At 45.1% G+C, this 26557-nt stretch overlaps 1 protein-coding gene across 5 annotated transcripts in view; it reads right to left on the bottom strand.

The window, feature by feature from the left end:
• Window positions 1-19717: 19717 nt before the first annotated feature.
• MAPK9 (mitogen-activated protein kinase 9) overlaps window positions 19718-26557 on the bottom strand; it is a 60020-nt gene continuing 53180 nt past the window's right edge. For 4 of the 5 annotated variants that reach the window (XM_022563314.3, XM_089909813.1, XM_089909811.1 and 1 more), the window contains 3 exons: window positions 26477-26540; window positions 24650-24721; window positions 19718-23299 (listed from right to left, as the gene is read on the bottom strand). In XM_022563314.3, the coding sequence (XP_022419022.1) occupies window positions 23157-23299; window positions 24650-24721; window positions 26477-26540 (279 nt within the window). In that variant the 3' untranslated portion in view covers window positions 19718-23156. Of the gene's footprint in view, window positions 23305-24649; window positions 24722-26476; window positions 26541-26557 lie in introns of all 5 variants that reach the window. The other variant, XM_022563316.3, reaches the window with a different exon arrangement.

Here is a 26557-nt window from a genome sequence, read left to right as displayed (position 1 = left end):
TTAAGCCTCTGGATGAAAACCCAGTCCTGGCTAACACCAGCAGGAAGCCAGCTAAGCCACGCCTGGACTTCAAATCTATAGAAACTATGAGATAATATATGTGTGTTGTTTTAAGCCACTACATTTATGGTAATTCATTACACAGCCATAGAGCAATAGATAGCTAATCCAACCATATCAAAATATATCATGCCTAGTGGTTTCTATTCCATGAATGCAAAGATGGCTTAACATTCATATTAATAAATTTTGTGTCTTATTGTTTGCCTCACTCTCATCCCAGACCTGATATTAGGAAATCCATTAATATCATTCATCTTATTAATTATGCTAAGGAGAAATATCATAATTGTCTCCACAGATATCTTCAACAAAAATCAATACCCATTCCTTACTTTAAGAAACCACCCAATAAAATAGAAATTAATGGATACTCCATATATATATGTGTATATATATATATATATATATATATTCTTACCCTAAAGTCAGCATCCTTCTTAGTGGAATAAGTATTAGAGGTCTTTTTACTAAGGTCAGGAGCAAGGTAAGGGTGCCTATTATATCCAATATTTAATACTGAATTAGAGGTTTTTAGCTAATTTAATTAGATAAGAGAAAGCAATTAGATGCATAAAAATCAGTAAAGAAGTAAAACTATTTCAATTTTCACATGACAGAATATCTGAACTATTTAACAGAGTCTAACAACAAAATAAATTTAATGAGGTAGATAGATATAAAATAATATACACGTAGACAATAAGAAGTTACAAGATATAATGGAAAAAAAACTTTTATAATAGCAACAAACAAGGTAAAATACTCATGAATAAACCTGACAAAGAATGTGAAGAAAACTTCAAAATGCTCCTGAAAGTGGTCTTGAACAAGTAAAAGGTTAAATAGTCTTGAACACAAAGGAAGACATTCCTTGTTTTTGGATAAGATGACTCAACTTCATAAAAACATCAATTATCCTGAAGTTATACATAAATTTAATACAATCCTAACAAGAGATACCAGCAACATGTTGGAATAGCTAGGAAATCCCTGAAATTAAAAGCAGTGGAAGGAGGATTAGCCCTACCAGATATCAAAACACAATAATGGATATTGAGTTCAATCTCTTTCCCTTGTTGCAATAGTTGTAGATACAGTCTTCCTTGCTGTTCATACACACACACACACACACACACACACACACACACGCACACACACACACACATACTGTAATTCCTACGTGTGAGACCAGCATATGATGGGACAGAGGTGTGAGACAGACTAGAAAGCCCAGAAATAGGTCCAACTGCATTTGGATGTTTAGTATATGATACAGGTGTATTTCAGATCACTTGGAGAAAAGATGGCCTTTTAAATAAATCGTGTTGGGATAGAGGGATAGACATTTGGAAAAAGATTACATTGGATCTGTAAACTAAGTACAAAACCAAACGAGTATTGGAAAACATAGGTGAATTCCATTACAACTGAGTGTGAGAAAAGCCTTTCTAACTAGGATTCAAAATCTAGATGCAATAAATGAAGGATGATTAAATCAACTATCTAAAAATAGAAAGCTTTTAATGGCAAAACCCACCATAAACAAGTTAAAAAAAACCTGGGAGAAATAGTTGCAATATAACAAAGATAAAGCACTAAATAAATATCTCTAATATGTATTTTGAACACATTTTTAAATCCAAGTTAAAGAATCCCCCCAAATGCAAAAGGAAATGGACAAAATATATGGACAGGCAATTCGCAGAAAAAGGTACTCAAATGACTCGTAAACAAATGAAAAGCTGTCTAATTTCACTCATAATAATAGGAATGTAAATTAAGATGCACTGAAATACTATTTACTGGCTCTTAGATCCACGAGGGTGTGGGAGAAATAGACACTGTGATACCTTGCTGGTAGGAGTGCAAAATTTGGGAAGAGGGGAATCGAGAATAGTTAACAAAATAAATATTTATTTACTCTTCCTTCTTGGAATTAATAATATGCTTCCACAAACACAAGCAACCTATAGGCAAGGTTATCCATTACTCCACTATTTTTAATAGCAAAGGCCTGAAAAAAACCAAATGCCCATCCATAAGACAGTTGAATAAGTAGGGAACAGCCTCAGAATGGAGTACTATGTGGCTCTACAAAAGAATGAGGGAAGTCTCTGTGAACTGGTAAAAAGATATTTTTCACTGAAAAAACCAAGGCACAAAAAAGATGTACATGCTAACTTTTGTAATAATGCATGAGTGGCTTATTTTGCAAAAGAGACCCAGCAAGAATAAACCAGAAATGATTTCAAATGATTACCCATGGTATGGGAACAAGAAGGAAGAAACAGGGATGGGATTGAGACTTCTAAGTACAGCTTTTCTTCTTTTCTTTTTCTTTTTTTTAGTTTTGACCTTTGGACCATGTAAAACAAATGTTTTACATATTCAAAAAATAAAAGTATATCATAAAGACTAAAGGGAAAAAAACCCACCAAACTGTGTGCAAACACAAACAGATGAAACTAATGGTATATCAAATTGAGAACATACTCACATAGTGATGACTTTAGCAGCCAAAGAAATCCTGAACTTGACCTGGTAGATTTTGATTGGTAGTGGTTTGGATGTAGTGATTCTGAAACTATTCTGGGTGTATTCTAGGATTAAGCAAATTATTACGTATATTTATATTCTGTGGGAACCAGGTTCTTACTGTGGGAGAAAGGACATGGAAACATTAACTTTTAGTTTTAAAAAAAGAGCTCTTGGCTCAGTCCACTGAGAAGGCCTAGAGCCAATGACGCCAAGGTAGCAATGAGCACATCTAATGCCCAGATACTGGTTTCTAACCCCACTCCCAAGCCCCACTGAAAGACACCGAGGCTTCTTGAGAAATGGCTGACTCTAGGTCTGAGTCAAAGTACAAGTGAGAGCTGGAATAATATTCAAAAACTTATGGGAACATGTCAAAGGATGCAGAGACTAACCTGAACACCCAGCCCAAACAGCCAGCATCTCTTCTCTACAAATTCTTGGCAGGCAGGCACTCCTTCCCCTGCCGGGTGCAGGGAGATCTGAGATTGGCGCCTAGAAGGATGCAGGAAGTGGGGCAGTGCTTGAGACCAAACCAGGCTCTCTTGTCCACCACAGCTAACAACTCCACCACCTGCCGAAGACCCTGCCCTTCTCATGCCCCTGGCCTTGCCAGGATGGCAGACTCCACATCCAGCAGCCAGTTGTCTCATCCTTGAAAACCCCTGCTCCCTCTCCTGCCCCCTGCAGTCCTCTCCACCCGCCTCAGGAAGTCCTTTCAATACTCACAACTCTAAACCCTCCAGGGTCTGCCCACTGCACCCAGAGGAAAATTCAAACTCCACAGCTCACATAACTGGCTCTGTTCCAGCTCCTCCCACCCACCACCTGTGCCTGCTTCAGGGGCCTTGCACCCTCAGATCTTTTTGTGGGAGTTCACATCACAGCCAGTGGTCACTGCTCAGAGACACACTCCCTGACCAGGATAAGGCTCCCCACCCCTCTCCCCCAGTCCCTACCCTAATTACCCGGTTTTATTTTCTTCCTACCACTTATCTTCTGCCATGACCTTGGTTTTTCCTTTGATTACTTGTTCAGCTTCCTTCTCCCACACCTGCTTGTAAGCACGCACTGGGTCCAGGAGCAGATACCATACAGTAGGAGCTCCATGGATGCTCTAGGCGAGTGAGCCAACAACCCCAGCCACTCCCCTGACTCAGTGGCTGGAGTATAGCTTTTGGAACCAGTCCTACCACCGTTGAAACCCCAGCTTTGCCACTTCATGGTCCTGAGACCTTGAATAAGTCCTGTCACCTCTCTAAGCCTCGGTTACTTCAACTCTAAGATGGGGACACAGCACCTGCCCTGCAGGAAAATCTTCCCAGGACACTTCTCTGACTCCTGAGGCTCAGCAGAACACCTGCCTCAGGGGCCCAGGAGGCAGGGGCGGGGGAGCAGGGGTGAGCCCCTCCACCACCCCAAACTGGCTTGTCTGTTTTTTCAACATTGCTCCCCACGCTGAACCTGGGGCAGGGTCAGGAGCCTCCCCTTGCCTCTTCCCCTCCCCGCCTCCCTTTCCCCACCTGAACACAGAGAGGAGTGGACTACAGGTTCCCTGGCCCTGCCTGCCGTCACTGTGTGAGGGACACACCCAGAACCCGGAGCTGACCCCACTGTCCCTGCAGGCTCTCTGGCGGCAGCACTGATCCTTTCCTCAATCCGATCCCAGCTTCAGAGACAACACCACCCTCTTCTCCCACAGACAAGGCCCATTCCCTTCTTCGCAACCACTCGGCAGGTCAGCCTTACTGTTACTATTTCGCAGCTCGGGAAACTGAGGTCTAGTGTTGGGGAGGCCTTGGGTCCAGGCTGGCTTTTCTTTCCTGCCACCCGAACAACTGAGGAAGCTTGCTGATCGCGCCGAGTCAAGTGGCGGGGCGCGCGGCACAGCCGGTCTCTAGCCACGGCGGCTGGGGGTGTGCCCTCCGCCGGTCCCCTCCCGGTCGCCACCCCTGCCCACGCACCCGCGCCCCTCGGGGCACACTCCCCGCGCGCCTCGCAGCCCCTCCCATCTTCCACCACCACTGCCGCGAGGGCTGCACACTCCCGCGCGCCGTGGCTTCACGGCCGGCCGCCCGGCCGGCCACGCGCACTGTCACCCGCGCGTCCACTTGTGCCCCAGGTCAACCCTGCGCGTCCCCGCGCAGCGGCCCGGACACCCGCCGTCCCGTCAGGCTCGCAGCCCCGCACCTCCGCGTCGCGACATACCAGGCACTCGCGCCCCGCCGCCGCCGCAGCCCCTCCCAGCGCCCCTGCCCGCAGCGCCCGTGTCCCGCCCGGCCATGCCCCAACTCACCGGCTCCCGGTGCGCCCAACCCCGGAGCCCGACCCATGGGCAGCGCCCGCCGCGCCCGCTGCCAGCCGCGGCGCTGCAGACCCGGGCCGCTGCCCGCTGCCTGCCGCCCGCGCGGCTCCTGGGTGCAGCCCGCCTTGCGCTGGCGGCCGGCCCTGTAGCAGCGCGGCGCGGCGCCCCCTCGCGGCAGCAAGGGGAAGCGCAGGGCGGGCAGGGCGAGGGGAGGGGCTGCGGGAGCCCCTGCCGGGCGGTCCCATTCCCATTCCCTCCTGAGGCCTCCCATACCCGAGGTGTCCCTGCTCACCAGGCCTCTCCTCTGCTGCAGGCCTCAGGGTCAAGGCCACACGTCCAGACTTGCATTCAGAACCCTCAGCTGTGACTCGCCTCCCACCCCCGTGGAGGGGGACGCACTACAACCATCAGATGCCAACCCCCTCTGCCACAGCATGGCTCCTGCTGGACTCTGCACCTGAACTGCCCCCCCCACCGACTCCCTCACCTGGAAAACCCCTGGCACCCTAAAATCTGGTTCACCTCTCTTCCTCAAGGCTAGGCTCTGGCGACCCCTCTGGACTCTCCTCCTGAGGTGGCTACTGAACTGTGGTTTGTCTGTGCCCCTGTGTCTGGTGGGCACAGGGTGGGCATCAAAGGGTGGGGAAGAGTGCTCATCAACCCCCAAGCGGCTTCTGTAGGGGAGGTGGTCCCGGGAACTGGCCCACTGGGAGGGTGGGTCACCACTGTGAAGACACTGGGCTACTAAGAGGATAACTAAGAAGATAACCGGTGTGCTATTTCACTTTTAGAATGGAGGAGGGCGCCTGAACAAGATCCAGTGACCTTTCTCAGCTGGCTCCACCTGGACATTAAATGTGTCCTCGTTTGTCCCAGTGTAGAGGTCAGGATATCTGTCTTCTGCTTTAGTCAGGACCTGCCTGAGGAGATGTGGCAGGTCACCCAACCCAACTAGCTTTAGCAAAAATAATTTATTGGCTCATGAAGCATTAAAAGTCCAGATATTCTGCTTTCAGGAATAGTTAGATGCAGACGCTTAAACATTATGAATAGGAATCCACCTCTCCCATCTCCCAGAGCTTCTATGGCAGAATGGCCCCTAGCAGCCCTGGGTTGACACCCTCAGAAAGAGCACACGTGCCTGATATTCCCAAGAGAGCCCAGAGCTGCCGCACGGGCTCTGAGGAGGCCAGTTCTGGCTATTTCCAAAGACCTGAAGAATGAGGGTTACAGGCCTGGGTGTTGCTTCCCTGGAGCTGAGGGTGAAGTAGCCCTTGTGCTAAGCCTGATGATGGAGCAGGGCTCTGCTCTAGCATGCCCCTGCTCTAGCATGCCCCAAGGGCTGTTTCCAGAAGACTGGACAAATGAAAACAACAGAGTCCAGCCAGTATCTTGCACAGTTGGCAAAACTGAGGCCTGGAGACAGCAGGCATCTGCCTGGGGCTCATAGATGTATTAGGGCAGGTGGGTTGGTTGGGCTGGGCAGGGAAGCAGCAGGGCCTTGTGACAAGGCTAGGGCCAGAGGCTGGTCCCAGTGAGGGTCATGCCTGAAACCAGTGCTGATGACCAGGCTGTGGTGAAGGGGAAGAAGAAACAGAGGCAGGTTGGGGGAGGTTCCCAGCACAAAGATTCACCTCAGGGCTTAGGTGCTAAGGCCAGTCCTGAGGCCAGTGGGTCTTCTCTGATTCTCACCCCATTCCCCAAACCCTCAGGTCAGGCCTCAGAGACATGCTGGGGTTCTAGGGAGAGAGGGCTGCATGAGAGGACTCAGAAGAGCTGGCCCACTCACCCGTGACACGCTGAGGCCCGAGCAGCACTTCAGGGCCCCCTCACAGACTGTAGCTCAGAGGAGGAGGGCCAGTCTCTCCCTATCCCACCCCACCCCTCTCTGTGAGCAAAGGCTTGGGGACCACTGAGGCACTGCTGTCATGCTGGGTGCAGGGTTGGGGCTGCTTGGAGTCGGGGCAGTGCTTGGTGTGGTGGAGGAACTGAAGCCTGTGAACTTGCTTGTGGCCACAGCACATGTCCCAACTGCCTGAGTGAGGCAGGGCTATGCCTGGGACAGGGAAGAAGGCCATGTCTCCTGAGGTCTCCTGCATCCTGTCTCGCTGCCCCGGAGGTCAGGTATGTGTTGAGAGTACAGCATGTGCTGCAGTCACCACCTCCCAGCAGCTCCTTCAGCTGAGCCTCGAGGCCAGCAGGGAGTTCTGCTCTGAGCTGTCCCCAGCTTGGCAGACACTGGCTGCAGGTGCCATGGCTAGACCCTGGGAGAGGTCTGGCCCCATGCAGGCACCACATTTTCCCAGGCCCCTCCCCAGCCTACCTGCATCCATCAAGTCCCTTTGGCCTGTGCTGCCCCAGCCTACCTTCCCACTCCAGAATATGCCCAGGGACTAGTCCCCGGAGTGTCCGGTGTTGGGACAGAGGGTGAGCAATCCTGAGAGCTATCTTCTCAGTCTACTCTGCCCCAGCCCCTCCTGGGACACACCTCTGGTGGATATTTCCTGAGGGCCTATGTGTGCTCTGCACCATGCCGGACACTAGGATACCACAGCGAGCAGGACATGGGGTTCTTGTCACCTCAGAGCCCACAGTTTAGGGAGAGGAGACTGAAAACTAACCATACAAACAAAAGAATAATAAAAATGATAATTTCAGAGAATCCTAAGTGCCATGAAGTCACCAATACAGGGTGAGGTCTTTGAGTGTGTCCGGGGCTACTTTAGATGGAAGGGCTCAGGTAAGGTCCCTCTGGACACATGGGGTTTGGGCTGAGACCCTAAGGAGGAGTCAGCCCTACAAGGTCTGTGGGAACATTGTCCTTAACAGAGAGGATAGCAGGAGCAAAGACGCTGTGGCCAGCTTACACTCCTCTTTTGTGAGAAAGACAGGAGGCAGTTGTGCCTGGAGAGGAGGAGAGGGTGCGGGAGAGTACAGAAGCCCAGGCGGAAGGGGCCAGGGTCAGGTCGGGGCCTCCTGGGGGTAAGGAGCTGGGACTCTGTTCTTTGCGTGTGGCCCAGGGGCGGGCTCCACCTCAAATCTGTCAGCAGCCCCTCTAGCCGGAGGTGTACTGGTCGTGACGCCCATGAGACCTTTCCCAGCAGCCCCAGTCGCTGCCTTGGTTGCCCATGGTCCAGATGGCACCTCCCACCCACATACAGCTCTGGGACCACCTGAATTTGTCCCACCAGCCCAACACTGGGATGGCGGGGCTGGGGTCCTTGTCCACTGAGGAGGCCACCGCTGGAGCTGCTGCACTGAAGTGCACATGAGGGAGGGAGGCAGGCAGGGGACATCTGAGAAGCACAGACCCGGGGCAGGGGCAGGGGGCTGGGGGACTGGGTGATGGGAAGATGAGGAGAAAGTGTGAGAAATCAGAGGCAGCTGGGGTCTGGCCAGGGTGGATGGGGGATTTGCTGAGACTATGGGGCCAGGGAGCTATTAGGGGACATCTGGAGGCAGCTGGATCTGTGGGTGCAGTCTGAGGTAGGCCCTCATAGGTGAAGGAAGGAGATCCTGTGGTCCCAGCTGCTGTAGACACTCAGACAGTAGCCAGAGCCTGTGAGGGCCCCTGCAACATGTCTGCCCCAACTCTTGGCCCAGCTGGAGCAGGTGACTCAGGAACGAGCCTGACACCAAGCGGGCTGCCAAGCACCGGCACCAATAATCAGAGAACAGTGAGGACAATTTTGGCCTCTGGCCAGTGCATTTTATTAGTGAAACCCACAACTCATCCATTCTTGGATCTGGTGAAAACTCATCCTCTCTCGCTGCCCCGGAGGTCAGATCTGTGTTGAGGGTACAGCATGTGCTGCAGTCATCACCTCCCAGCAGCTCCTTGAGCCGAGCTGGCTCTGGTGAAAACTCTGCAAACTTACTATGAGGGCAAATCTCCAGGGGAAAGTCATCACATGGCCAGCCACTGGTGGGGGGTAACCGTTATGGACTGAATGTGTCCCACTCAAATTCATATGTTGATTGTGAATCTCTATATTGTACACCTGCAACTTATATAATATTGTACATCAACTATACTTCAATTAAAAAATCTACTATGTATCATATAAATGAACTGCAAGGATATATCGTACAGTACAGGGAATATAACCAATACTTTATAATAACTTTAAATGAAGTATAATCTATAAAAATTTGGAATCACTATGTTGTACACCTGAAACTAATATAATATTGTAAATCAACTATACCTCAATTAAAACACAGTTCATGTGTTGAAATCCTAAGCTCCAAGGTATTTGGCGGTGGGGCCTTTGGGAGGTGAACAGGTCATGAAGGTAGAGCCCTCATGAATGGGATTATCACCCTTATAAAAGGGACCCCACAGAGCTCCCTTGCTCCCTCTGCCAGGTGAGAACACAGTGAGAAGGTGGCCATCTGCAACCTGAAAGAGGGCTCTCACCAGAACCTGACCATGCTGGTACCCTGATCTCAGACTTCCAGCCTGCAGAACTGTCAGAGAGAAATTTCTGTTATTTATAAGCCTTCTGGTCTGTGGTACTTTGTACAGCAGCCTGAGTGGACTAAGACAGTCACATTTAATGACTGTGTATAGACCAGGGCCCTGACCATCCACTGAGTCTGGGCAGGGATCACGGAGGAGAGAGAGAGTGTGTATGCATGTATGCGTGTGCTTGTAATATGTGAGTGTGTGTGGCATGTGTGGTGCATGTGTGTGGGAGGTGAGTGTCGGTCTGGTCCCCATCACAAAGCTCCAGGCTTGGCTGGCTGAGGACAAAGGCTGGCATTACAGATGCGGGGGGGGGTCCCTGGAAGCGGGGCGGGAGATGAGGTGCAGGTGGTTCATGTAGGAGAGGATCCCAGGGAGCTGGGGAAAAGAGGGAGGGTGAGATAGGGAAGGGTGGACAGCCCATAAAGGGTGCATTGTTCAGATGGTTACTGTCATGGCTGATAAAGGCCTAGACCCTTTAAGGAACTGTACAGGAAGTGTCTCAGCATTCTCCTGCTGGGCAGAGAATTTATCCATGTCCCCTCTACTTCCAGGTTGCTCCTGCATGAAGGCTGAGTGTACAAGCAAAATTCCTGAGGCAGAAAAGCATGAGCTTGAGGCTGGCCACCCCAGCACGCGCACAGTGCCATCCACCCACCTGCGCTGAATGCAAGCAGGTGAGATTGAGTCTCGGAGTACAAAACTTGCCTGCCACAGGCCCCCCGTGGGACACTCAGATTCCCTCAGGTCACCCCCTTTCCCACCCCTCCCAGAGTCCCTTGCCTGCAGGCAGCACTTCTGCCAGCTAGGTGGCATAGCTGGGGGTGGCCACCCCTGCTGACTCCTTTCACTGCCTACTGGTTCAGTGGCACGAGGAGCCCAAAGTGGCCCAAAGGAGAGACTGAGGTTCGGAGGAGGCATTATTGGGTCCTGGGGCAGTGTCCAGTAGAGCCTAAATCTGCAGGCCTGGAAAACACCTCCTGAGGGTCCTCAGCTCCCAAGCTTAGGGGAAAGTATGTGACATGATGGGCCCACCAGGTTCTTGTCAGGGGACTGATGGCATAAACCTCCCCTTCCATCCTAAGTGCCCTTGGCACCTGCCACAACTTGAGATCTCATTTATCCAAGATGTCAAATGTCACTGTGCTTAGGAATCACCTGGAGCACTTGAGGAGAGGCAGCGCCCCAAGACCCCCATCAAGACTCAGGTTTAGGGGTCTAGGTGGCCCCACAGTCCGTGCTTGTAACAAGAGCCCCAGGTGATTCTGATGCAGGCAGAAGATGGGTCACACTTCAAGAAATGCTTATTTAAAAGGGTACAGGGTGGGGGCTTCCCTGGTGGCGCAGTGGTTGAGAGTCCGCCGGCCGATGCAGGGGACGCGGGTTCGTGCCCCGGTCTGGGAAGATCCCACATGCCGCAGAGCGGCTGGGCCCGTGAGCCATGGCCGCTGAGCCTGCGTGTCCGGAGCCTATGCTCTGCAATGGGAGAGGCCACAACAGTGAGAGGCCCGCGTACCACAAAAAAAAACACTAAAAAACAAAGGGTACAGGATGATCCCTCCCATTTTTGGTGGGCAGAATAATGGCCCCCACAGATGCCCAAGTCCTAATCCCCAGAACCAGTGAATGTGTGACCTTACACGGTAAAAGGAACTTTGCAGGTGTGACTTAGTTAGGACTTTGAGATGGGGACGTTACCTTGGATTATCAGGGTGAGCCCCATATAATCAATGGGTGCTTAAAGGCAGAAGAGGGAGACAGAAGAAGAGTCAGAGAAAGATGTGAGTATGGAAGCAGGGTCAGATGCTACTCTGCTGGTTTTGAAGATGGAGCAAGGGGCCAAGAGCCAAGGAATGTGGGTGGCCTCTAGAGGCTGGAAAAGGCAAGGAAACAAATTCTCCCCTATAACCTGTAGGAGGAACCAGCCTTTCTGACACCTGCTTTAAGCTCAGTGAGACCCATGTGAGACTTCTGATCTACAGAACTGTAAGAAAATAGACTTGCACTGTTTTGAGCCACTGTTTGTGGTAATTTGCAAGTGGTAACGGGAAACTCGGACACCATTCTGCAAGAGAGGCATGGAGAAGGCAGGCAACTTATGCAGGTGGCACAACAGGGTGGGGGCCCAAACCCTGCATGCTTCCCATTAACTGCCCTGGGGGCGGGGTGGGAGGCAGGCAGGTCAGGATCAAGCTGCTGCCCGCTGAAGGGCCCACAACTGGGCAGAGTTGATGTGTTATGGGCCCTCCCTGGGAGCTCATTTACAACACAGATGCCCAAGACCTTGGACTCAGAGGATCTGTGTGGGGCCCAGGAATCTGCATCACAGCATCAAAATGGTTTACCGACCTTCAATTGTTTAGAATTTATCAGCAGAAAAAGCACAGAAGGTGGTTTTAGGACATCCAAATATCCCAAATGTGATGCTGGCAACCTTGATCATGTAAAAGTGTGTGTGAGCAATGTGGCAGTGGAGCCCAGGTTTAACACCCATCTGGTCAAGTGGGACCCACGGAGGCTGCCACAGAGGCAGTGACGTGTGGTTACAGCTGCATTGTAGCAGGCTCACTCCAGTGTGGGGTAAAGGCCGGGCTGTGGCTGGACAAGAGTGGAAGCCAGGAGCCCCTCTAGGCCATCACAGCCACTGCTGAGCTATCTGTTGGAGATGGAGCCAAAAGGATTGGAGCCTCCTTCACCCAGGCAACTTCTTTTCCTTAGTTGTCAGCTCAGCTGGATTAAGTATTTGTGTCTTATTAATGGGACACGGGAGCCTCTCAGCAGGCGTTTGCTGAAAATGAAGGAGTTGTATGAGGGGAAGAGGGGACAGGAGGGGTCCTGGAAGTGGGGACCCCTGGGAAGCATCCTGGCCCAGCTGAGGAGTCCCGACATAGTCCTGTAGAAGGATGCATTTTGATTTTGTGCAGAGGCGGCAGTGTGTCCATGGGGAGTGGGGCTTTCTGCCTCCAGCTAGGCTGCTGGGCTGTTTCTAGACCAGTGGGTTTGGGAAGAGCCTCGGCCAGGCTGTCTGCCTATGCTCAGCAGGGCTCAGCCTCGTTCCACAGGCCCACAGCACACACAAGCCCCAAGTCCTCTCACTGCCACCGCCACACCGCCTTAGTCTTTCCTGGTCTGATGGGTCCAAGGTGGCCCCTCACGGCTGTCACACCCTGCACTTCTCTGCTAGCTCACCCTCCGCGTTTGAAATTTGCTGCCTCCTGCTCTTCCCAGAATAAGCCCTGCCACTACCCAAAGGAAGCTCTTTTCTATTTAGTTTTCTGAGAGTCTAAAACAAAAATATGTTATTTATTGAAACAGTTTCAATAAACACCCTTGCATTCGTGAATAAACAATACAATCTTGGATTCAGTTAGCATCTATGAAAAGGGCATAATTTTGATCTGTCTTTATTCAATTTTGGAATCAAGATTAATCCAGCCTCCTAAACTGAGTTGGATGGCTTTGAAAATCTTGGATAAGTTAGTTTGTTTCTTGAAAATGAGTAAAAATTGATCTGTAAGATTAATTTTTTCTGGAGAGTATTTGGGGGTGGGAGGGTACCCTTTGATTACCATTTCACTTTCTCTGACAGCCACTGATCCACTCAAGTTTTCTGGAGGCCACCCAGAGCACACCCGCTCCTCTGGCCTCAGACCCCATTTTTGCATGCTCTCTGGCTGTGGGAGCTTATGTTTTCTTCCTGCCTCCATTTCCCCGACTTTAAGATGGAGATGATACTGACCTCATGGAACTGTTGAGAAGATTAAATAAGCTCGTATGTGTGATGTGCATAGTACCATCATTCCTTGAGACAATTTCAGTGCTTTATATGTCTATAGAAACTTGTCTACTTCTTGTAGATGATCACATTTATTAGAATACTGTATATTTTCTGTCTATAATAACTTCCCTTTTCCACTTTGTCACTTGCATATTATTTCTTGATCATATTTCTAGAAGTTTATCTAGCTTATTAATCTTTCAGATTTGCTGATTTTTTTCTCTCATTTTTATTTTCTAGTTTCTTGTCCCTGTCCTTATCTTTATTATTACTCCTTTTCCGTCTTTAGGCTTGCTCTGTTGCTCTTTTGTCAATCTCCTGACTTGAACATTGAACTCATTAAAAAAAAACTGTCCTGTTTTTCATAAATGTATTTAAGCCTTAGCTGGGTCAAATTTGGCATGCAGTGTTTTTCTGAGGTCATGCAATTTTAGGAATTTCATAATTTTTCTTATGATTTCCTCTTTCACCTAGATTGCTTTTAGAGTATTGTTTAGTTCCCAGATATGTGAGATCTTTTCAAATTTATTTTGAAATTTATTGCACTATCACAGAAAAAGTTGTGTATTTTTAACTTTGGAATTTATTGAGGCGTCCTCTGTAGCCTGGTATATAGTCAATTTCCTTTAAATTCTATGTGTGATCAAAAGGAATTTGCCTATTGGGTAATATTCTCTATGAGTCTAAGTTTAATAACTGTGGCATTCCAGTCTTCTAGATCTCTGCTAATTTTTCACTTGCTTGACCTGTCAATTTCTGAGAGGAGTGCATTCAAATTTCCACTACATTTTATAAGTTATTTCTCCCCAGGGTACTGTCAATCATTACACACACACACACACACACACACACAGAGATTCTTTAGTAGGTTTCTCTGATGTCATGTGGACACATTTACCCACACGAATGCTGCCTATTATAAACACTACTAACATATCTACATTTAATAAAGTATTTATTTATGTATATGTCTATGTATACTTCTTTGTCTTTAAAGTACATGCATATACCTCATTATACACGAGCTTACAGACACTAAAAAAGTCTGGGGGACTTCCCTGGTGGCGCAGTGGTTAAGAATCTGCCTGCCAATGCAGGGCACACAGGTTTGAGCCCTGGTCTGGGAAGATCCCACATGCTGTGAAGCCACTAAGCCCATGCGCCACAACTACTGAGCATGTGCTTTAGAGCCACGAGCCACAATTACTGAGCCCATGCGCCTAGAGCCCGTGCTCTGCAACAAGAGAAGCCACCGCAGTGAGAAGACTGTGCACCGCAATGAAGAGTAGCCTCTACTCACAGCAACTAGGGAAAGGCCACGCACAGCAACGAAGACCCAATGCAGCCATAAATAAATAAATAAATAAATTTGTTAAAAAAAAATCTGGTTGCATGTAAAAACAATCATTGGGGGGAAATTAGTGACTATATGCCAGCATAAATGTGTGTATACAGGAACATATGCATCTATATAAGCAAATGTGCATGCATGCATGTATAGCTGTATGTATGCAGAGAAGGCTCAAGCACATGTGGTAAGATGTTAACCTTTGGGGAACTGGGGTGAGGAAAGGTATACAAGAACCCTTTGGACTATTTCTGCAACTTTTCTGTCAGTCTGAAATTATTTCAAAATAAAAAGTTAAAAACTTAATGAAGTCAGTAGAAAGGACTGGAAGGAATCAGCTTTAAGGAACTTCCCTGGCCAAAGTTACAGCAATTTAAGTCTCCAAAAGAATGACTGGAAATAAAGAAAGAGAAAGTCAGAAATATAAACCTTCTTGTGATACCATTTGAGGTAGGGATTGAACCCACACCTTACTCTGAGCACTGGTTGCTGAAGGTAAGGAACAACACGTGGAGCCTGCCTTTCAGCCAGAGCTGATCTGGGAAGCTCTCCCTGAGAGCCGAGTGACAGCGAACTATGTCAGTGGGATGGCTGAACTAAGCCCTTGTAAAATTCCTGCTCATGGCAAGGATTATCATCTGGGGTTAACTGCACGAGATACGTGGTGGATGGGGCCCCTGCCAAAGTAAGCCCACGTGGATGACTTTCTAGTCATGAGAAAAACACGACTGTGTGACAGAGGATTGGACTGGCATCATCCGAACCCAGAGGTCAATTTTAGCATCGGTGACAGCAGGTCAAAAAGATATGAAATGTCTTCTGGTGTGAGTTCATATAAAGAACACACTATCACTTAAATGTATTATAACCAAAAGATGTGGGTGTATCTATCAAACCTTTGGATATGCATTCCAGATCCAAGAAATACTGGAGATGGACAGCATGGTCAATGCAACCCCGTGGAAGCAGCCACACAGAGCTAGAGAGTACACATCCTGCAGGCCAACCTGCCTGACAATCCTGGTGTCACGGAGGATTAAAAGATTCTTAAGAACATGACAACCAGAAACCAGATACCAGGAATGCAAGAGCTTCAACTAGATCCTGGCAGGACACACTAGTAAAAGGACTCTGGGGACACTAGGGAAATCCCAAGGCCCTGGGTATTAAACCAGATGAAAACTTACCGACGTGGACAGCTGGAGACCATTAACTGAAAAATGTAGGTTATAAAATGCATGTACAGTGTGACCTCATTTGGGCAAAAAGCAAAACAAAAAATCATCTAGATATGTATGTGTCTATAGAAAACTATCTGAAAGATATACAATAAAATATCAAGTGGTCATCTCTGGACGGGGGAATATGTTGTGTTTAGTTTCTCATTCTTGATTGTGTTTTCACACATATCTTTTTTTATTTAAAAAAGGGAGCAGATGGGACGAGAGGAGGTGGAGAGAATGAGTATAGACTGCTCTTCATTTCTGTTGTGAAGGGGAGCAACTCAAGTTAAGCAGCTTTTTCTTTTTAACGCAGGTGACACAAAGGTAGGAAGTGATGGAGCAGAGGTGGGGAGAGTGACGACACAGGACAGAGATGACTGTAGGAGTGAAGTTCCTGAAAGGGGCTGGGGGTCAGCTCCTGTGGGAGCAGGGAGGGTGGGTGAGGGGAGGAAAAGGCAGGCCTTCACTTGCTGCATTCTATTCCTTTGTCAAGTACCGTTAGGGAGCCATCTTTGAGAATATCTGAGAACAAACACGTACAGCTGAGTGTTCTGGTCAAGTAGTTATTTTTTTAAATAGCATCTTTAGTATGATAATTTGCTGCTTAAAAACACCCAAGAAATCAACTTTAATGTGGAGAGGTGGACAAACTTAACTATTAGTGAAATTCTGTATGCAACTCTAGCCCAGATTAAAATCAAAAATAAAAACAAAGTAGCCTGACTGCTATTAGCTGAAAAAAGGCAAGGTATGTTCAAGGTGATAAACTGTGCTGGATGGACACAATTCTGTAATCAACAGGCTACTGGAGGGCAGCTTGGCCCCTTGTGGAATCACAGTTGCGTGCACTTCAAAACATCACTTCTTTATTCACGTGGAAAGAAAATAAGGCCAACACTTGTTTCTACCCCGCTCCCCTGCCCACTCACTCACTTGTGGACACTGAGACAGCAACTGGTCACATTTCTAAGTGGCCACAAGATCTCAAAGGTGTAGACATGAAGGGGAAGCTGGAGCTCACCACCTTCTCCTCCCAAGAGAAAATAAAAGAATGAACTCTGAGAACCAGTGCCCGGTGCCAAACTCATTTCTTTTCTTGAAGTAAGTAGATCAGAGACACCTGCTGAAGTGTCTTCATGATTTCTTTGAGGTGTCCATTAAGATTCTTCTTCCTGACCTCATGGCAAGGTAACACTCCACGTGAGCTGAATGACAAGCCATTGGGCTGAAAACCCTACAGAGGAGGCTGGCAAAGTGCTGGCCACATGGCTCCTGTCACTGTGACTGCTGGGTCTGCCTAAAGGCTCCATCCTGCCGCTCAAGGTTATTAGTCACCTTGTGGATAAATTTTCAGAAGGCCTGTTCATGCTCATAAAACTGACGGATGTCACAAGCTGGCAGACAGAATGCTTATGAAGAATGACAGAATCAGGATTAACTGCAACATCACAAAATCCAGTAATTTTGCTGGATTACAGGCTGCGAGTGTGATGTGGCTGTTAAAGCTAAGGCCACCTGAGACTGTGTTCATTAGTGGGGCCTTGTTTGGAGGGCGTGTGCTCAGGCTGTATCTGAAATACTACGTTCACTTCTGGGCCCATGTTCTTAGGGTGCACTGAGGTGGTGAGGCTCTGGAGGCTTTTTCATATGAAAGAGAGTTGGGAGAACTTTGAGTTTAAGCTAGAGAAGAGAAGTCTTGGAGCTCACTTTTCCAACTAATGTATTAAAGCCTGTCTCATAAAGGTGGATCAGACTCACTCTATTTCACCAGAAGGAAAGACGTGGGACCAATGGGTGGAAGTTGTGGGAACCAGGTTTTGGTTCAGTTAAAGAAAGAACTTTCTAACAGTCAAAACTACAAAAAATTCAGTGGGAGGAGCATTCTCTTCACTAAAACCATCTGAGCAGAGGCTGGATAACCTCTTCAGGTTGATTCCTACCCTGAATGGCAGTATGAACTAGAGAACCTCTTCATCCATTCTCACTCTCTATGAAATCTAAGTGTGTAGACAAAATAAAGCCAAGAATTTATTTCAAAGCTCAGCACAGAGCTACTTCTTTAAAATGAAGAGATGCATTTAATCACATCTATGTTTCTATGAAGTCTGTATTATAAGCCTATAGTTCCTACCCTGCACCTAAGTTCCATGTGGAAGGAATACTGTAAATGATCCATTTCACTGAACTGAGACTCTATATGCTCTTTTTGACACAGAACAAGAACACTGACTTGTGCTGGGGCTCAGAGTAAAAATGTCCCTATTTATACCCAAGATCTGTATGTAAAAGTGTCAGAACCACTAAGAGCAGAAAAGGCCAGCAGAACCCTCCTTCAGGCTCTGCTTCCCTCTAAGACCACAAAGCATCCAGAAGCTGCTTCTAGAAAGGGGCTCTTAACACGGTATCCACCAGGGTTCAGGATTCCTCAGAAAGTTTGGCAAAATTTTGTGCTCATGGCCTTTTTCTAAGGAGAGTATCACAGTTTTCATCAGACTCTCAAAGGTGTTCATGACTATAAGAAGAGTAAGATCTGCACAAGTGTGACAGCACTCTGAGGGCAATTCTGCTGCTCCCTTCCTGATGTGGGTCAGGGGCTGCAGCTTCCTCACTGTTGTGCAGGGGGTAAGAGAACTGATTCTGGATTTCCCTGCCAACACTAAAACCCCACAGCACAGAAATGGCACGGCAAACACCCTTGTTCACAAGGACCCCTGAGCCCTGAGGACACAGTGAATGAAAGGTTTCCAATGGCCATGACAGGCACATCCCTCTTAAATCATGGTCACATTTGGCTTCAAAGAGATGTCACTGGCCAATCTGTCACTGTTATTATGGATTTTATTACCACCTTTCCTGATTAAAGACCAAAAATATCAAATAATCACCTTATTGTCAAAGGTAAGCTTACACTTAAATTCACACAAGTAGCTACAGAATCTTCAGGAAAGTATATAAGTTATTCTGAAATACTACCCCTTCTCCCACCAAAAAAAAAATCCCACCCACCTACATGTACCATTTAAGTCAATAAATTAAAAGTATTTTAGTACTATCTACTCTGAAAGTAGGAAGGGGGTAAGATAGAGAAATGGAACCTAGATCATTTTCAAGAGAAATGTTTTCCTTTTCTAGAAACCTTTAAAATTAAGATTGATACTCATCCATCTGGAATGATTCTAGTCCTTTTAAGCAGTGAAGAGAGTGAGCCATTGTGGGCCCTTCTATTCCTATGGTTTTAAGTAGTAAACATCCTAAAGGGCCTCAAAACCAGAAGCAAAATGAAAGAGGCTCATCCATGCACAAAACCACAAGCACAATGCTGGAGAGGGTGTGGAGAAAAGGGAACACTCTTGCACTGCTGGTGGGAATGTGAATTGGTACAGCCACTATGTAGAACAGTATGAAGGTTCCTTAAAAAAACTACAAATAGAACTACCATATGACCCAGCAATCCCACTACTGGGTATATACCCTGAGAAAACCATAATTCAAAAAGAGTCATGTACGAAAATGTTCATTACAGCTCTATTTACAATAGCCAGGAGACGGAAACAACCTAAGTGTCCATAATTGGATGAATGGATAAAGAAGATGTGGCACATATATACAATGGAATATTACTCAGCCATAAAAAGAAACGAAATTGAGCTATTTGTAATGAGGTGGATGGACCTAGAGTCTGTCATACAGAGTGAAGTAAGTCAGAAAGAGAAAGACAAATACTGTATGCTAACACATATATATGGAATTTAAGAAAAAAAATGTCATGAAGAACCTAGGGGTAAGATGGGAATAAAGACACAGACCTACTAGAGAATGGACTTGAGGATATGGGGAGGGGTAAGGGTAAGCTGTGACAAAGCAGGAGAGTGGCATGGACATATATACACTACCAAACGTAAAATAGCTAGCTAGTGGGAAGCAGCCGCATGGCACAGGGAGATCAGCTTGGTGCTTTGTGACCACCTAGAGGGGTGGGATAGGGTGGGAGGGAGGGAGACGCAAGAGGGAAGAGATATGGGAACATATGTATATGTATAACTGATTCACTTTGTTATAAAGCAGAAACTAACACACCATTGTAAAGCAATTATACTCCAATAAAGATGTAAAAAAAAAAAAACCCACAAGCACACAAGCACCATTAACGATTTGAAGTAATACAAGGAAAGACTGACGGATTGGTGGATTCTTCTGGCCACACCTTGTGAGAAAACAATTACTCCGAATACTCGATTTTGCACTGCATGTTTTTGAAAACTCAGATTCAGGAATCTGCAGAATATTTTCAGTAAGAGATCTAACAGAAATGTTTTGCTTTTCAATTTAAAAACATTTGCTAATATTGATTGAAATGATGACACTCCAATATCTACCTGTGTTCATGTTAAATCTGTAATCAGAGATGGTGATGTAGAAATACACAGTCAACTGTCACTTAAAAACACACCACAAAAATTGGACATGCTATACACTTCTCTTTTAAAATGTATTTGTATTATTTTCACCAATCAAAACACACATAATATATTTTATTATAAAACATTAGGCAATGTTACTTTTGAGATATGCAATCTGAAAGGTCACACCTGTGTTTACTACCAGTGTGAAACACCAGAGGAGTTACATTAGAAATCAACCAGACAAATTCATCATACATCATTACCATGACTTACACAGCATCAAATCTGGATTAAACCAGTATCCCATTCAGTGTTTCAACTATGGACTCTGGGTGTCAGTAAGGGGCCCTGCCAAGGGTTTTCTCCTTTCAGCACTGCGGCTCTGAGTTTCAGGGTGCAGAGATAAACACAGAGCCCTGTTTCCATCTCCTGTTTCCACAGCTGATCAACACTGAGCAGGATGTGTTTCGAGAATGCTCTCCTACTCTGACAGACTCTGTCTGCTCTCTGGAACCTGTACTTGAAATCAAGACCTGACATAGGGGAGGCAGTCACTTCCTTTTTAACAAAAAACTAAGTCAACAAACAAAACGAACCTAGTCCAAATTCCAGGCTAATAATAAATTACCTGGTTTATAAAAATATGTGTCCAAAATAGTTACTTCAGGGTTGTGTACAATATAAATTACAAAAATAAAATAGAAAAGATGAAAAATTGAGCAAATTTTTCAGTTCTTTATCCAACATCAGCATTTATCTATGGAGAGCAGTTTGAAACCATCTGCACTGCACCAGGGCCCTGGCACATCTCGGCTCAGGAGGGAGGACCCTGAAGTGGGGTGAGGTATTTCTATGGAGCTCGGCTGTCTGCAGCCCTGTGGCCTGTCCTAGGTGCACTCACTGATCTCTGATGGAAGGTGGTCTTGGCAGGAAACCCGTCCACACCATCACGGACTCCATCCGTGAACACACAGAGGAATGAGTGAGCAGAAAGCCAATCTGTGCGGCACCTAGCTCCACTTACAAATGGTGCCTGGCTGAATGTACAATCACCCAGCGAAACCTTGATGCGCCCTCAGCATCCCTGTGCTGCATATACATAAGCCTAGGACAGATAATGTATTTTTAAAACTCTCACCTTTGTTTTTCTCTTTAAAGATAGATTTAGTAAAGTCTTTTTAAAGAATGTGTATTAGAGAGGAGGCCATTTTAAGATGTTTATATATGTATAGTGATAACTTGCTTCACAATACCATCAGGCCTCCAAAACCAAAATAATCCTAAGCCATGTAATAGGTGTTTCTGCCTCAATTCAAGTTAGTATTTCCATCTTATAGTTGAATGTGTCTAAACCTCACAATATAAAACTATTTATTACTTCAATATTAATTTTGTTCATCAAGGGTTCCAGTTTCCAGTGATAAGACCAATAAGATACAACTGGTGTAGAGATAATCATATATTTTAGATAATATTTATAATAAACTTTCTTATCAAAGTTCCTCCTCAGAACACATTCTATAGAATGTGAACAATGTTGATTCAATAGCTTCCAAAATAACTAAACACAAGATATGAATTTGTAACAGAATAAGCTCAAGGGAAAAGCATTATGAGCACAGGTAGCCGTATGTGACCATCGTAACTCCATTTCTGCAATGACACTTCAATACTCAGCATTTTACTGAACTTTGAATGATTTCCATATCAGTCTGAAAGTATCAATTTCAGGTGAGCAGTTTAAAATCAGAAAATGTTCAATAGTTAATTACTACCCTTTAGGATATTTCCTCCATATCCCTCAGAAGTTTTTCCAGAACATTCATGGATTTCCCTTAGGAAAAGGAAATGCCTCCACAAAGTGGAAAACAAACCATAAACAGGCATTCTGAATCAGTCTGCTTCCTAAAACAGACCAAAGGGGGATTTATGTGGTTTCTTTCAGAGAAGAAAGAAAGTCGAGTAAGAATGCTGTGTTGGAAGAGGGAAACTCTGCCTTGTGAAATCACGTATCTCACCTTGAGTGACAGAAGGTAAGAAAGGACCCAGTCCAGGCTCAAGCAAAGCAAGCACTTAGTAAGTGACTGCAATCATCTTTAGTGATCACTTCATAAAATTCTACTCTAACAGCAGGTGATGGGTTCAAGAATCTATTTGCCATCATATTATTGACATAGGTATTAGGTGGCTAATAAAGAAGGTGAAGTTCTAGGTAGCATTTTAAATTAATAAGTCCAGAAGACCAAGAAAAAAGAGATAGGGAAGATAGGATTTTAAAGGTATATATGTTTTAAGCAGCACAAAACAAAACTTAAAATTTTATCATGCAGTAAAGCTGAATGTACAGTCACCCAGACTAAGACAATTTAGAGAAAACAAAGTGTCCTGGTCTTAGCAGTGGTAATTCTCAGCCCCAAACATGACAAATTTAAGAAAAGTTACATTTTAAATTTATAGATTTAATTATATTCCTTCTGAAATACGAAAGAAAATAACTCATACCCTAAAAGAAGGCAAGATATGATAATATGATGGTGGCCAATTAATACACATAAATCTATTTTTCTGGACAGACACCAAATTACTTAAGAGGATTAAGAGACAATTCTAGAAGCAGCACTACCTTGAAGATTATTTGGCTTTATAAATACTGATTTCCAAAGTGCTAGAGGGCAAGTCTGAGCAAGCATTTGTGGTCACATGCATATAAGTCCCAACGGTTACTGAGGATGAGAAACTGTCACTATTACTGTACAACTTAAGAAAAAATTCATCTATTCTAATTGCTCACCTGAAATGACCTTGAACAAAATCTCTAAAAGTGTGGTTTGCACTTTTTTTCTTTAGACATAATCTGCTTCATTTTATAATCTAAGCAAGGCAAGCCTAGTACGACTGAGTAGGGGCAAGGCATCGTGTTTCTTACATGCAGAACATGGAGTTTTTCTATTTGGTTCCATCAACTCCCAAGTATTTCAGGCCCAAGGAAGCGAGAGTTCCTTCACTGATGACAAGCTTGCTATTTCTAACTTATCATCGACAACCTTCAAGGGGTCCTGTTGAGGCATCCAGACTGCTGTCTGTGTCTGAGGCCAGCGTCTGCTCAGTGGACATGGATGAAATGTCATTGATAGATGACGACTGAGAAGGAGTGGCGTTGCTACTTACTGCTGCATCTGTGCTAAGAAAACCAAATATAATAAAATCTGAGGCACGACATTGCTGCAAATCCAGGCAACGAGACTTTAGGTCATTTCTCAGCTCTGTCCTTTTGTAGTTTCCTATACTATTGGTATAAACAAGAAGTTACTTGACTATACATTTTGAACTTTTCCTGGAGTCTTTCTTTAGGCTCAAAATCCCAATTATTCCTCCATCTTTCCCTGCAATATTCTCTTTCTTCCCAGTGGCTAAACATCATATATGTACTCATGTATAATCATGTTATTAACTTCTTTAAAAATACCTGCTGGTTTTAAAAAGATATTAAAAGAAAATTGCTGAATTTATCCTAAAACTATCAGTATCACAAAAGGCTTAAGCCCAAGTAGGATTCAAGTGTCATCAGACATTTCAATTATAATCATAAACACTTAGTCCAAGGAAAAAAGCATCAACCTTTGAAAAATTCTTTTGCAATAAAAATACCTTCTAAAAGAAGGATTACATGCAAATTAAAAAAGGAAAAAAAATTAGTGGACTCTTGTTTATTTTATTTTTGCTTTCTAAATCCCCAAAGCTGTCATGTTAAGGCAAATGAAACTATCCTATTTCCTACTATCTATATTTTAGTCTGGTTTGAACAAAAACAAAACATCCAGGTTCTCAGAGGTAAGTCTTAAATTTGCGCTGAGTTAACAACGAGCACCTAAATTCGTATTGAAGTTATATAATCTCTAGACACTTGACACATTTGTCATGCTGAATATAAAATTCAAGAATAAGAAGCAGTCCAACATGTACTTACGTGTGTGTGTGTGCATGCACTTTCCAGTGGGAGTGGAGTGAGAAAATAAATATAACTAAAGAGTTTTGTTTAAGTAGAACCCTACAGGACACCATAGATACTATGTCTTTAATACTCATACAATTACCTAATTGTTAGTCAGACTTCTACCACTAAGTAAAACACGTAGAAAGATGAGAGAATTAGATGAACAATTTTCTCAAAAGAAAACCCAATTCCATTTTATCTAGATTCAAATTAATTTTCATTTTTAACTGGTTGGGGGCAGTACAAAGAGGGTCATGCACATTGAAAAGGCTTTAAATTCGATTTCCTTATCAGCAGCTGTTACAAGGATGAAACAAGAATGTTCATAATATAGTTGGTTCGCTGCCTGGCACAACAGTAAAATGTTAGCTGCCACCACCAGGACAAACCGAAAAGGAGAAGACTATTTCACATAAGGAGTTTTCAAATCCAATGCTGGTCAAGCTGGCACTTAACACACTGTTGCCACTTATAAAAAATGAATAGGGAAAGAAAAATATTATGCAGTCAAACTATTAAAGCAATCACTAACCTGAAGGTTGATCTTTCACAACACCATTCTTGCTTCTTTCTTCCCAATCCATTACTTCTTTGTAAATTAGCTCTTCAAATAGAAATGCAAGTTAAAATGATTCATCAGTTTCTTTGCATCTCAAAATACTGCTTCCAAATCAATTGGAACCACTCCAAGGGCACTGTGATGTGCTATTTTTAATTGTGATAGACAATTAAGTAATATAGTTTACCTAGACCAAAATATAATTTGATCCATTATATCTCTTCAACCCAGCTATTGAGACAGCCAGGGACTTCCCTGGTGGCGCAATAGTTAACAATCTGCCTGCCAATGCAGGGGACATGGGTTCGATCCCTGGTCCGGGATACCACATGCTGCAGAGCAGCTAAGCCCATGTGCCACAACTACTGAGCCTGTGCTCTAGAGCCCGCAAGCCACAACTACTGAGCCTGCGTGCCACAACTACAGAAGCTTGGACGTTTAGAGCCCGTGCTCCACAAGAGAAGCCACCGCCTGTGGGCTGCAACAAAGAGTAGCCCCCACTCGCTGCAACTAGAGAAAGCCTGCACGCAATCAAAACCCAACACAGCCAAAAAAAAAAAAAAGACAGCCAAAAATGTATGGTTGCTCTGGATTCATGATGAGGGTTTTACAAAGTGGGGGTGAGGGAGAGAGAATGAGAGAGACACACAGAGGGAGAGAGGTGGGGAGAGAGGGAGGGAAAGTACTAGCAAAGTGGCTCTAACAGAACAGTTTAAGTACTGGATACACTCACATCTTTTTGCACATGTTTTCCTCCATCTTTACTGTGGTTCTCCAAATATAACCCCTCCAGATTGGTCAGAAATTAATCTAATTACCTAAGTTTTTTCTTGGCTTCAATCTCAGTTTTCCTCAATTTTCATTTGTAAGAAAAACTAATTACCTATTAACTAAGCAGCTTCCTAAAATTTTGCTATTCATGAAATAAAATTAGCATATTGCAAGCAGTTAGTGAGGCCTATGGGTGTGCGCACATGCAGGTTGTTAGTATCCCTATATCCCGGGGAGGGGCTCTTGGGAAGGACACATCACCATGTTTGACTTGCGCTGACCATAGTTCTCAATTACTACTGATTCTGCTTTTTAATGAAAAATTTTTAGTTCAGCCTCTTTTTTACTGGTTTAGTTTGCTGTGGGTTGTTTGGTTAATCTTAGTGGTAATAATAACTATCTGCATATTTTTGATCTGCAATTTTCCCCAAACTCTTATTTTAAAACACATATATAACTACATGGCTTACAAATACAGCAGAAGTTCACATGACCCCAGTGGGGTCTCCCACGGCTGCTTTACAGAGACCTGTGAATTGGGGTTACTCAACAATTTGCAACATGTTGTCAAGGTAAGTGTGATACAATCACTGAGTTTAGTTTACAAACCAAGATTTGATAATGTAAGATTGCATGAAAAAGCCTTTATTTTTCTCTTTTGAAGCAAATAATATGCAATTCATACACGTTCCTCTCTAATTCTGTTATCTTCAAGTTCTTTTTCTACTGGGAAATAGGAAGAGAGAGGATAAATGGGCTTCAGGGTTTCTCAACTCTCTCTTAGAAAGGCTATTGTCAAAAAGTGCAGGCATGAAGCAGAGGCAAGTGTTTTTTCTTGATGCCACATTGAAGTGAAATTAGAACAGACTAAGCCACACAATGATTTCATATTTGCACAGTATAGAACACTTCACAGATACCTCTGCTTTGCCTACCTGTATACAATGTTGGCAACATACACTTTTTAAAAAATCTTGCCCCATTGCAAGAAATGTCATAAGTAACAATCAAAATAAGTTCCGTCTTTACCTTTCCATTCTTCAATTGCATGTTCTCTTTCTTCCAACTGGGCATCATAAATTTGAGGTGGTGGCTAAAAGTTAAATTACA

The sequence above is a fragment of the Delphinapterus leucas genome, chromosome 3, assembly GCF_059928025.1.
Source record: "Delphinapterus leucas isolate spDelLeu-1000000601 "Yukka" chromosome 3, BTC_Dleu_Yukka2, whole genome shotgun sequence".
Taxonomy (NCBI): Eukaryota; Metazoa; Chordata; class Mammalia; order Artiodactyla; family Monodontidae; genus Delphinapterus; species Delphinapterus leucas.
The sequence above is the reverse complement of the archived record's forward strand: the minus strand, read 5'-3'. Positions and strand labels throughout refer to the sequence as shown.